Source organism: Quercus robur, chromosome 4 (genome assembly GCF_932294415.1).
Source record: "Quercus robur chromosome 4, dhQueRobu3.1, whole genome shotgun sequence".
Classification (NCBI taxonomy): Eukaryota; Viridiplantae; Streptophyta; class Magnoliopsida; order Fagales; family Fagaceae; genus Quercus; species Quercus robur.
In genome coordinates this window covers 72,998,523-73,012,499 of record NC_065537.1, presented here as the reverse complement: position 1 = coordinate 73,012,499, position 13,977 = coordinate 72,998,523, and the positions used below count along the sequence as shown (strand labels likewise).

At 35.0% G+C, this 13,977-nt stretch overlaps 1 protein-coding gene across 1 annotated transcript; it reads right to left on the bottom strand.

Moving 5' to 3' along the window:
• Positions 1–859: 859 nt before the first annotated feature.
• LOC126723621 (protein NRT1/ PTR FAMILY 5.4-like) lies at positions 860–5,364 on the bottom strand. Its single transcript, XM_050427211.1, has 6 exons — positions 5,189–5,364; positions 4,439–4,719; positions 4,135–4,352; positions 3,152–3,403; positions 2,062–2,327; positions 860–1,843 (listed from the first exon to the last, which is right to left on the bottom strand). Exons 2-6 carry the CDS (start codon positions 4,644–4,646, stop codon positions 955–957), a joined length of 1,833 nt encoding a protein of 610 aa, XP_050283168.1. The 5' UTR covers positions 4,647–4,719; positions 5,189–5,364; the 3' UTR covers positions 860–954.
• Positions 5,365–13,977: the final 8,613 nt, after the last annotated feature.

The window sequence follows — 13,977 nt, the reverse complement described above, 5'->3', positions numbered from 1 at the left end:
TTTCTCATTTTGAAGAATAACTATTTATTGTAATAAAAACATAACCAAACAATCAAATAATTATGTCATAAGAATATCTATTACATTCAGTATCTATTACAGTCTACCAAACGTGCCCTTAGGCTTCCCACATTGATTACGTTATTGCCGATAAAAATTATACAAAATCTAGACATATTTTGATTTTGTTTTGTTATAGAGTTTATCGAGCTTTACTACAGTGTTTACTCTAAACTATGAATCATTTGTAATGTTCCCCTTCAACTATAAATTTTTGTGATCAATCCCATTTGAATCATTAATTTAATGACAATATTGAAACATTCATTTTGAGAAATCATATGACTACAGCAATCATATGACTATCAATGGATAGCATGAAAGATGGAGAGAGACTAAACAAATACCTATTACTACATCTAATGAAAACATGCACTTTAAACTATTCATTGTAATAAAAACATAACCAAACAACCGAATAATTATGTCATAGGAATATCTATTACATTACAGTATCTATTACAGTCTACCAAACGTGCCCTTAGGCTTCCCACATTGATTATGTTATCACAAATAAAAATTATACAAAATCTAGACATATTTTGATTTTGTTTTGTTATAAAGTTTATCGAGCTTTACTGCGGTGTTTGATCTAAACTATGAATCATTTGTAATGTTCCCCTTCAACTATAAATTTTTGTGATCAATCCCATTTGAATCATTAATTTAATGACAATATTGAAACATTCATTTTGAGAAATCATATGACTACAGCATTCATATGACTATCAATGGATAGCATGAAAGATGGAGAGAGACTAAACAAATACCTATTACTACATCTAATGAAAACATGCACTTTAAAGTGAGAGTAGTTGCTATTGAATTGGATATACATCAACAATTACAAATACACTAGATATGCCCTACATGGCCATTTGGTACTCCTTACACTCATATTATCTCCCCATCCACGTACCCGTTGATGGCGGCTGACTCTTTTTCACCTGGAACGTCATCCTCTTCAACTTTTTTGTACACAAAACGCATAGCGATACATACATAAATACACAAATTCAAGGCACTTAACCCAGCCAACACCCAATAGAAGTAATCAAGATGGGCACGGTTGATATTGTCACCAAGCCATTCTTCACCATACCCTGAACTAATTGCCTGAACCATAGAAATAATTGCACTACTAATGAAATTTCCAATTCCGGTAACACTAAGGTATACTGCTGCTCCTAAGCTTCTCATTGCCTCTGGCATTTGAGCATAAAACAGCTCTTGGAGCCCAACATATGTGAATATCTCAACCAAACCAGTAATTATATATTGTGGTAGTAGCCACCATACTTTCATTGGTACAATTGATTTAGGATGGTCTAATAGGTTATACTCTTTTACAACATTGATCCTTTTGGCCTCTACTAGAGCTGAGACAATCATGATAAATATAGAGAGAAATAGACCAGTGCCTATCCTTTGTAGCACAGTTATGCCAGATGGGTGTCCCGTGAATTTTCTAGCAATGGGGACAAAAACTCGGTCATAGATGGGCATATTGAGTAGGATTGTGAGGCCAACAAGGGCTTGAAGTGAAGCAGGGGGAATGATAAAATGGGGTGTAATGGATCGCTGCAATGTACTACCTTGCTTTACAAAGAAGGTATTCATTTGGGATATGACTATGGCGAACATTAAGCAACTCAACCATATGGGAAAAAGGCGTAGAACAAGCTTCACTTCTTCCACTTGATGTAAAGAGCATAGCCTCCAAGGATCCCGAATTGTTCTCATGGCGTCAAGGTTATCAATAATCATTGCCTTGTCCAAACATCTGCAGTTTGTAACTAGCTTATAAGACAAATCCTCTCTTAGAAGAGAACTAGAAATCAAAAACATGAATCATCAATACTGAAAGAAGTATCATTATTTTTACAATCTGCTTTACCTGTGAGTCTAGAGTCTAGACTTGTTCCAATTTTGTTTCCTGAGGCAGCAATTAAAATAAATAAAAGGCCTCAAATTGTATCAAAAAATCCCAAAGACACATACCTCAGCTGATTTGTATGGGCCAAAGTCTGAGCCTTAGGTTGACCCGGTGCAAGGAGCCCATCTCCCTGATAAACGCTACAATTGTCAAACTTCTGCTTCACGCGCCACTTCCTCACGGCTGCCACTAGTACCTGTGCCACTGTAGTTAAGGGGCTCCCTATGGGGCCTTGCTTACGGTACCTCTTAATTCCTAGCAAGAACGTTATCAATGCCACTGCCATTGCTATTGCCAACATTCCTATTCCTGCAGTCCAGCCAACATTATCCTGAAAGCATAATATATAATTAGAAATTTTGCAATTGTAGCCAATTGTGTATTCGAGAATCTAACATAGTTGTAAGTTATTTACATGCGGCTGCTAAGAAAATGAAAAATAGAAAGACTTAATTCTGATAAATTATCACTTGTATCAAAAGTTTAAACAGATAAGAAAGAGTAAATTGACTATTTATCCTAAAAATTTAAGTTGTTATAATTTTAAAAAAAAATTATTTAACCATTATTTTAATAAATTCCAGACTTTTTATGTGCACATTTTTTTAGAAATTGTAGGCTAAGCATAAGCTATAGGATCATCTAATATCCATCAGTCTTTTTATTTTTTTCCCTCTAATCTAATATACATCATAGTCATGAATTATAGTATGTGAGATTCTCCTTCTTGACAATGAGTAGATAGTCCAAAATTTGAGATACTCCATGCACCACTTACTTTCTTCTTTTTCTTAAAAAGCAATCAAAACATTTAAACAATGCATCCGGTTAATGGGTGCCCTTATGGAATTTGGTAATGAACTATTTTAAGAAATTTTTTATACCACTTTTATGGGAAATATAAAAAATAGTTGTCAAAAAATCAATTGATTTTTCCTTTCCCATAAAAAGTTTCTAAAAGTATTTCCTAAACAAATGCCCTTAGGCATTCGTTAACAAAATCCTTAAATAATTACTTGAACCTCTTGAGTTTGATTCATAAAAAATTCTGGACAAAGTTACATCAATTAAAGTTTACAGTTATTGTTACATTAGTTTGTAAGTGTTTTGTAATAAAATTTTTACAAACTTTAGCATTTTTTGAAATTTTTTTACCTCCACGTATATCGCTACCAAAATAGCAGAACATTGTCCAGCCACTATTCCCCAGAACCACCAGTTAAAGAATGAGCTCTTGACCTTCTTATCCTCAAGTGAATCCTCCTCAAATTGGTCTGCTGCAAAGGTTTGGACACATGGTTTGTGCCCACCTTCCCCGACTGCTATTATGTAAAGTGCTACAAAGAATATTGCTTTACGATAATCCAATGGAACTACTGAGACCGACAATGTTAACAAAATCATTCCCTATCATCGTGTAAAAGCCATAAACACAAGAGATTCAGAAGCATAAACACATAATGAAATCTAACTATAAAGGGTTATGTCTAAAAGATAAAAATGATATATACATGTGTGTGTATGCCTAAAAGATAAAAATGAATATGTGTTTGTGATTAGATTGTAAATTCAGAAGTTGCAAATGTAGTTTATAAGTTTTGACCTCAAGGAAATTGATATAGATCTGTTATTGTATAATTGTGATGGGTTATGCCATAATATTGTACACCTTCATACATGCAATGACTTCCCATTTAATGGAACATTGTTTCACAAAGATGATTTGTTTTTGTAGAGAATTACTATTAAATATCAATTAAATAGTAATTAGGTAAGGGTGTGACTCTTGAAATTGATCTCTCTATGCAGAACAAATACATTTCTGCGCTTGCCTATAAGTACCCCGGGGCATTCATTTGGACAGCAAATTCAACTCAAAGCCCCCAAGTCTGTGATCACCACCTTCATGGATCTGCCATCCACATTAGGGATCAACAAGATTGCCCCTATTTTACTTGAAATGAAAATAGATTATTTCATATTTTTTTTGCCGAATAAAAAAATGGGGTCTAGGAACTCATCGATCTCACATCACGTGACAACAATGGGTAATACCACGTTTACTACTAGGACGGGGTTATCATTCTAGACACAACATACTTAATATTTATTTATTAAATACTCTGCATATAACTTACCACAAGATAAATGACTGAAGCCAAAAGGATTGTGTTGAACCGGCCAAACAATGAATCGGCGACAAAGGCTGCAAACAAAGGGACAATATAGGATACGCCAGCCCAAGTGTTGACATTCTTAGCCGCTGTGGAGATAGGCTGGTGAAGTTCATTTGTGAGGTATGTGATGAGGTTTGCAGCCAAGCCAAAGAAAGCAAATCGCTCTGCTACTTCAACAACTGTAAGCAAAAAAGAAAAAGTGTAAATTATAAAGAGGCACTTGCAAGATGAACATAAAGCTGATCAAAGAGGCAAGTGTTCTTACAAAAGATGAATATGGCAGCGTTCCAACCACCAATGAGGGGCTTTTGTTGTGCAGAGTCGACCTGCTTCTTGGTATCTTTATGGCTATTATGAATCATGACTAGTGCTTTAACAACAGTTATCAATTCAGGTTGGTGTAAAGGAATGGAATTTGATATAACAAAATGTTTGATGATGCTATTTGGACAATTGGGTCCTTTTATATGCATGAAAATGAAATGCTCTTCGAGTCATTGACCACACTGATGTGGAATTGTACATTGTCTCAATGCATGCCAGTTTCTGAATAAAAAAAAAGGGAAGGGAAAAAAAAAAAATTAAAGAAAACAGAGTCCAATAGTAATATGACATGTTTGGTAGACCGAACGAAAACTGCAATAAGAATGGTAATTTTCTAATTGGGAATAAAAGATGTACGTAAGCAGCTAAGAGGGTTTAAAATTTACTTTAACAGAGGCAATTAAATCATAAATATTGTTAAAATTTACTCACCAGCCTCCCTGATTTTGGGAAAAGATAATTCTCCCAAATTTTGCTTCTCAAAAAAAAAAAAAAAAAAGCATATGCCCGTAGTCCATCCAGATACATACAGCAATTTAATTATTATTATTTTTTTCAACTTCCATATAAAAAATAATCCTTCCAAACTCAAATAGCTATTCAAAATAGAATATACACATATTGCTCATCATAACTTTCCTTTACTAAAAAAAAAAAAAAAAAAGCAAATCCCTCCATAACTTTCCTTTACCTGATGCGGTGCTGCCGTTTGGCTCCCTCCAGACCAGTCTGGTGCTGTGAGCAGTAGTATTTCTATCTGAATCTGTGTCTGTGCGACTGCGAATAATGATGGTAATATCATATCTGTTACTTGCTGTAAGTTGTTGACTTTTGTTATATGATTGGTTCTGTACTGATATTTCAAAAGCTGCACGTTTGTTTTGTAGTGATTTCCGAAAGCTACTTCATATATATCTTTTAGGATTTTTAGCATTAGAGGTGTAAACACCCCGGTTACTATTTTGCTATCTAAGGCCCGTTTGGTATATGTGTTTAAAAGTTGAAAATTGTTGTTTAAAATTTTTTGTGAAAATACGTGTGGATGAAAAAATATATGAAAATATGTGAAATATTGTTTAAAAACTGAAAATTATTGTTTGAAAACACTCACCAAACACCCCCTAAGCCATCTAAAACTCACTCTATTTCGGTTTGCAAACTTAAAAAGATTTTTACCCTATGAATAGCAAGGTTGCAAAAAAAAATTATTTTAATATGTGGCTGTTTATATTATTTTATATGGTGATATGTAAAAAAAAAAAAAATTGAGATATAAGGTGACTTATAAAATAAGTTGGTGTAAAATAGATAAAGTAGTGTTTGAGGAAGTAAAATGATTTTTTTTTTTTTTTCATCCATACCTATTTACATCCTAAAAATTTACTTTATTTATTTTACCATTGTATTTTACAACTTACGTCAAAGTTTCTGTTTTTACATACAACACAATAAAATAATATAAATTACCTAATAAAATAATAAAAAATACTCCACTTTCTCTTTCCTCCTATGTTGAATGGTGGACATATGTCCACTCTTGAACATGTATCCGAATTCTACCGTATCCAGTGAAAACTTTCACCGGACATAAACCCTTCCCTTTTACGCCCCTAGCTTTAGTAGTTTACAACTTGCTCACGCTTAAGATTTTTTATTTTTTATTTTTTTTTAAGTAATAAAGTTTTGGGCTTTGAAGTTTTGTCCTAAATAGTGATATGTGTATATATATATATATATATATATATCTCCTAATTATGTGTGTGACCAATTATTTGGTATCATGTGTTTATTTTATTCAGTAAATTGGTCTATTATTAAAAAAATATCACATCATCACGATGTTAGTTTATGATAAAAATAATTGAAGATTGACGAAAGCTAGAATGACATAAATTGGAAATTATTCAAAACTTTAGGAACAAAAAAACAAGTTTAGAGATGAAATTAGTATTTTAGTATTTTTTTTATTTGCTTAAGAGTCTTAATATATTTAAAACCATATTGTAAACAAGTATATCCACAAAAGCATACCCCGTCAATATAAATTTATTAGTGCACGCCAATGAATCAATGAAAAATGTATTTTTCTATAAAAAAAACTTATTTTTATAATAGATTTCTTTACAACACTGTAAAGTCTATATTTTTAGGTTGATAACCATGAAAAAATTATAACCTTTAGAACTTAGTTTGTCTAATTTTTTTAGTTTAGAAATATTCAATTAAACAAGACAAATGAAGTTTAGCACAGTTGAAGACTCAAGAAATCATAAAAAGCAGTGTGCAGATAAGTTTCACTTATCTCAACTGATCGAGATTCATGCAGTTTTCAAATCTTGCTTTTTCTCTTAGTCTTTTGGTTTAGGGTTTTGATAGAACTGAAGGATATTTAAATAAAAACCCTAGAGCATGTTTGTACCTGTTCAAGAAGGTAGTGTTTTGTACACTAATCTAGAGATTATCCATAGCTTTTTGGAGGTAAAGTTGGAGACCTTGTGTAAACAATATATCGAGTTATGAAGTAAAGTTACTACATGAAGTCAACCATAGTTGCTGATCTAAATATTTGAGTGGAGATCTCAAAGTCACAAACTGGAGTGTTTGTGTGCAATAGTTTCACAGTCAAGAGCACTCATGACTAGAGAGGGTCACTTTCCTAACCACAAGAGTCCGTCATACAAAGTGCATGATCACCCTTAAGCAAGCATATATAAATATACATACATCATGCACAATGATACCACATAGAGCGGGAAAGTAAAGCAGGCATGGCCAACGTTCTAAGGGTATGGCCTAATAAGATACAGGAAATGTAAATTAGACATGGTCATACCTAAGGAATGCGGCCCAAGCAAGGCACAAGGAAAGGAAATCCTAGTACATGGTTCTAAAGAGAAGGCTAAGAGAGAGAGAGAGAGAGAGAGAGAGAGAGAGAGAGAGAGAGAGAGAGAGAGAGAGAGAGAGAGAGAGAGGAAACCACTCGGGGAGGCCAGGCCTCCTAATCTACTGAACATTACCCTTTTTGGACTTGCGTCTTCTTGCTTGCATCCTTGCCCTTTTTGCTCACGCTTAGGAAGTCGCGTCCTTGCTCCAAGTATCTTTGCTCCAAGCATGTACATGTACCAATCAAAGGAAACAAGCCAACAGACATGAAAAAGAGATAGCAAAGAGATAGAGGAAACACATGAAAGGGCAAACAAGCATGGAAAGGGCAAGCACGCATGTTATCAAACAAAAGGGGTGTCCTTAGAGGACAAAATATAGGTTTGGATCTGGTGTCCATAGTTCCATAAGATTGGAGTATGGACGACACATGTGTCATTAAATAAAGTTCCTAAAAGGGACACGGGGTCTTGTGTATCAAAAACGGGTGTGAACTCGCACGAGATCGTAGGAACTAAACTTGACGACACAAATAAGCACACATAAAGACGCATGTATGAACATATTGACAAACGTGCAAACGGGATGGCATAAAGCAAGCAAGGCAAAACTATGGAGATGTGTTCTCACAAATGGCCACATATAAACAAACCTTAAGAAGGATGGATGAAACCAAACAGGCAAGTGATCCTAAAGGCCAACAAGCGCAAGCCCACAGAGGACACAATGCATGGAGAGAGCCTAGATCTAGTCAAACAAACATGGGCATAGAGCATAAAAGCAAGCAAGCATAAACATGCATAAGAGAAATGATCCAAACCCTTTGTCGTAGGCCTAGGTTTATGGATATTTGCCTAGACCACAAGATCTAGATCTACATCCTACCTAAGAGCCAAAGCACAAGAAAATTGCATAACAAGAGACATAAAGCTATAAAAAGCACTAGGTGTAGACATCTTATTTTGTACCCGGTTAATAAACTTTAGTCCCTGGTTCCAATGATGAGCTTAAAATGTCTACAAAAGGTAATTGAAGTTATTTTGATAGTTTGGAAGTAATTACAACTCAAAAGTGCCTAAATTGCTTTGAAAATGATTATGAAAAATAACCTTTGCCCACTGTTTTGACCATAACTTTTGATCCACAAATAATATTTAAGTTCATTGGAAACTAGACATCCTGGAATTTAATTTAACACAAATTTTGCCTAATTTGGACTTATATTGAGTGAGTTATGACTGTTTGACGTTGGGCCAACCTAGTAGTCAAAATTAGGGCTTCTGGGGACGCATGCATACGTATGAAGCATGCATGCATACGCTTGCATGTACCTGCATATGCAGGCCAATTTCTATAAGCCCAGAACTTCATTTTTTAGGCCCAAAGCCTCCCCCTTTGATGGGCCTTGGCCCCTAGACCTTTTGGAACGCCTAAAACCCTCTAAATGAGTCTAAAAACCTAGTTTAAACATATAAATACAACCTTATGCCTCCAAACTCAAACCAAAGCTAGAGAGAGTGGTATTTTTTACCTAAACTCTTTCTTTTCCCTATATCTTTTGTACACAGCCACTAAACACGGTTTTTTTTTTTTAAAAAAAAAAAAATCATAAAAAAACCTGTCTTTAGTTAGTTCTAAGGCTGAAACTTGTTCTCAATTGGATTTCTCAAAACCTTTTCAAAACTAGTCTTGTTTTTGAGTTATGATTACCTATAAACTATTGAAATCTTCTATTTTCTTTGATATCTCATTGAATCTTGTTGTGTAGGCACTGAGGGGCCGGTTAAATATCAACCAAGTTGTGTTCCATAAGTAAGGTGAGTCTCTACTAATGGCTCTTCCTTAATTTGGATTTTATAACTTGTGTTGTTTTTGTTCTTAATTTTATTTACATGTTATATATGCTTAGAAATATGTTTTTCTTTGTTTAATTTTGTTTTGTTGTGTCTCATCATATTTTGATTGGAGAGTTGAATGATTGGATATATTGATGAACATGTTTTGATGTGTTAAGTGTTGTTCTTGTTTGTTGTTAGATCTAATGCATGTTTAGGAATAGATTTTGTTTTGTTTATCTTTGATATCTTTTTTGTTAGTTTAGGTTGTTTAGTTTTGTATTAGAAGCATGCTAGGTGTTGTTTGATTTTTGTTTTTTTGCTGCTTTAAAACTGAGTTTCTGGGCGTATATGCGTGCGCATGCTTCAAGCATGCGTACGCATACTCAAGGCATGTGTACACATACTTCATGTATTTGCACGCATACTCGTGCCCAGAAACCTAAATTTAGGGCTTTACTATTTTATTTGTTTTGCTTAACGTTAATCACATGTTTAGGTCTTGTTGAGTCGAGTTTTCACATGTTTAGCATTAGGGTTAGTAAAATAACATGTTTCACATGCTTCATGTTAGGACATATGTGTTTCACATGTTAAGAACATATGTCATGATTTTATATAATTGGCTTATCCTTTAACAAAACGCACTTTACTTGTATTTGGGTAGATTTAGGATGTGTTTAAATACTTCAAAAAACCATGTTTCAAGATCAAGTGTTGAAGCCTTCAAGTCTGTCCAAGAAAACAAGCTGAAAGTGCAGAGTTACTAAAGCTTGACAGCTAGCATATGTTGAGGTTTAAGGAAGCTATTCAGCCCGTGTGCTCGACATCTGCTCGACAGCTCCTATCTGTCGAGGTTTAAGAATTTCAGAATTCTGATATGATTTTCTTAGGATCCGTGAATGTGTCTTTGGGATTTTTTTTCTCCTAACCCTAGACATATAAAAGGATTGTTTTAAGGGCCGTCAAACTGTTCACAAGTTGTACAGGCATTAAGCAAATTCTGTTCAAGCAAATTGTGACCAGAGACGAAATTCTTACCCTAGTTCATCTCTTTCTCTTGAAGAAGTTGCTGTATATGTGCATCGTAGGATTTTGTAACCAAGCATCTTCTTGATCTTCATCGTGTGGATGAATTGAAGAACTTTGTAGCCAACAACCTTCTCTAGTTGGTGATTGAAGTTGCGTACTAGGATCCGCGCAATTGGTTAGTCACGTACTTGGGAGCCGTGCATTAAAAGGGGGAACTGTTATTACAAAACAAGTCCAATTGGGTATTGGGGTAAAGGTTCAACTGTAGGTTGGTAAGGTACTTGAGATTCCTTTACTTGTAACTGCTTGTTGTGATAATAGTGGAGTTTCGGGAGTGGTGACCTGAAAATCACCCGGTGGAGTTTTTGCCATGTTGGTTTTCCCCATTCGTAAACAAATCACCTTGTCAATTTATTTTCCACTGCATATTTAGTTTATGGTGATTTGTTTGTGCTACCACGCTTTTGCATAATAAATTGATTAATTAATAACTTGGCTTATTAATTAATTAATTTCAATCACAAGGGGTTAATCCGTTTGTGACCTAGCACTTCAATTGTTGAGTTGATAATTAGGGTTTATATCTTGGTTGAATCACATGAACATGGATTCAGATTCTCTAGATTTCCTAGGGTACTCCACCTGTAGATTTCTTTAAATCCTAACAACTCTTTTATGATTTAAGGGTCTAGATTCTGCCATATCAGCATTCCATTAACAATACCCTTAATTGTTTTGTTTGCAATATTATTTTATTATTTTAAGAGTATTATTAGTAGAATGCTGACATGATAGAATCTAGACTCTCAAATCATAAAAGAGTGGTTAGGATTTAAAGAAATCTTCTGGTAGAGTACCCTAGGAAATCTAAAGGATTTGAATCCCATGAACATTCATAAGAACTTGAACATGCATTGATGCATAAGTGTCGAGGTGTTATGGTGCAGCGATGTAAGTGAGGTAAGTCATGCATAGTTACATGACCATCCATTTGATTTGGTTGATGAACACGATGAATATGCTTGATGATTAATGCCTTGTTGATGTTTCTGTTTTGTGATGTGCTTGTAGCCCTTTGACATATATTGCTAGATGAATGGTAGGGTTTTATGCTATGAAAAAGTGTGGGATGTATGTCATGTTAGGATGTTAGATGCATGTTATTGTGTGTGAGTTTAGAATAACATATTAGAGTAACCTTTGATGGGATTAGGATTTGGGACACAATGAGTGGAGGCCAACCTACAGGTTGGGTGGAGTTGGGTGCCTAAAACCTTGTCATCCCCATACCTAAACTCCATACACGTGTTCTGGTAAAGATTTGTCCTTCCACAAGGGCACTATATTTATGGTTCCTAGACCTAATCTAGGTGACTACTCCATTTCTTCTCTGCCACGGTCCACTTGGCCGAGGCGTACTCCCCCTGTTGCGCCTACAGTGGTGACTCCACTAGGGATAGAGAGTTTAACTCTAATGTGTTCCATCTCCTAATTTTAATAAAGGCTTTTCTAATATTGTTTTGGACACACTTCACTTGGTTCTTTTGTCCCTTTTACCCCAGTTAGTGATGAGTGGGAAGATGAGTGCTCCATTCGAGCTACAGTCTTTCAAAATTTATCCTGCCAACTCACAATCTATATCATTGCCTATTGTAGATATCGTATTTTGTCTTCCCTCGATTTGTGTGCTAGGTCTTGAAAATCAAAAAAATATTAATTTTTTTTCATAGGGCCGCGAAAACCTTTGGATTGATATAGCATAACCCGTTCGGGTAACAGAGCACTCAAAGTGTCATTTCAAGTCAACTTGACCAAAATGCCCTGGTCAACCCTATGTTGACTGAAGGTCAAAATTGGTCAAAATCATCCCAAAGCAACATCTTTCATGTTTTTACATCAAACTCGAGCTACTTGGTGATTTTCATCAACTTTGACCAAGTTTGACCTGAGGTTGACTCTCAAGGGCCCCAAAAACCGTAATTTAGATTAGACAATCAAAATGAGTTGAGACCAGCATCATTGCAAAGATTATTGAATTCCCTTTCCAATGACTATTCATAGGTGAAAATCTGAATTAAAATGGTTGAGATATCTTGAAAATTGGGCAAAGTGCGTCAACTCACTTCCTGAGGCCATAACTTTTGATCCAATCGTTGGATTTCAAAGTTCTTTAGTTTTCTAGAAACTACACATCCAGACCTTTCCAGAGAAACCAAGACTAATCCAATCCAAGCTCGAGAAGGCCTTCATTAGGTTATTCCAAGTCGGCAGCCACTAATTGGCCACTGGAGCTGAGGGATCACTTTTCCTCTATAAATACCCCAGACCTCCTCAAAAAAAAAAAAAAAAAAAAAAAAAAAAAAAAAAAAAAAAAAAAAACCCCAAAAGTTAGGCATTTTTGGAGCTTGGTTCTAGGTAGATTCTCTCTCTCTTTTCTCTACAATTCTCTTCCAAAAACACATAAAAAAAAACCTTTGATTCCTCCCTCCTCTCAATAATCAAGAAGTAGTGTTCTTCCACTCTTTTTCCTCTCCGTGGTCTTAAGCCTTGGATTTGAGGTTTAAAGGGTGTAGATGTAGCTTTTTAGCTATAATCTACCCCCCTTTGCTTTATCTTGCTTTATAATATACTTTATTGCTTTTCCTAGCATTTTCCTGCTCTATCTTGCTTCCTAGCATGTTTTATAGCTTTCCAAGTATGTCTCCTTACTTTTTTCCATGTTTTAATGCTTTGATAATGTTGGTCTAACCCATAGTTGTTAGTATGGTATGATACGTATCGTATCGTGTACAAAAAGTTTTGTATCGTAAGGGCGTATTGTAAGTACTCATGAATCGTCTGATACATAGGTGCATATCGTATGAATCGTATCGTATCGGTGAATTGTGATAGGCCAAAAACGTATTGACCCCTTTTGATAAATTAATTGATTAATTAGCTAAGTTTATTAATTAATCAAATTAATATGCAAATGCGTGGTAGCACAAACAAATCATCAATTAAACTAAGTGCAGCGGAAAATAAATTTGACACGAGTGATTTGTTTACAAATAGGGAAAATCAACACGGCAAAAACTCCACTGGGTGATTTTAAGGTCACCACTCCCGAGAATCTACTATTATCACAACAAGCGGTTACAAGTAAAAAAATCACAGTACCTTATATCAACCTACAGTTGAACCCTTACCCCAATCTCTCATTGTAGTGACAATCTCTCATTGTAATGCATAGCTCCTAGTACGTGACTAACCAATTGCGCGGATCCTAGTATACGACTTCAATCACCAACTAGAGAAGGTTGTTGGCTGCAAAGTTCTTCAGTTCATCACACAATGAAGATCAAAAAGATGCTTGGTCATAAAACCCTACGGTGCACAAACATAGCAACTTCTTCACAAGAACGATGAACTAGGGCAAATTTTGTCTCCGGTCACAATTTGCTTGAACAAATTTTGCTCAACACTTGTGCAAATTGTGTCACCTTTGACAGCTCTTAAAATAATCCTTTTATATGTCTAGGGTTATGAGAAAAGAAGGCCTAAGCACATAATCATGGATTAGAGTCAAAACAGAACTGAAATTCCATTTTTCATAAACCTCGACAGATGCCTATTTGTCAAGCTATTGTCAAGCAGCTATTGAGCCACGAGGCTGGAACAGCTCTTCAAGCTCAATAGATGGCTAATTATTGAGCTAACTGTCAAGTTTTAATGACAAGCACTTTTCAGA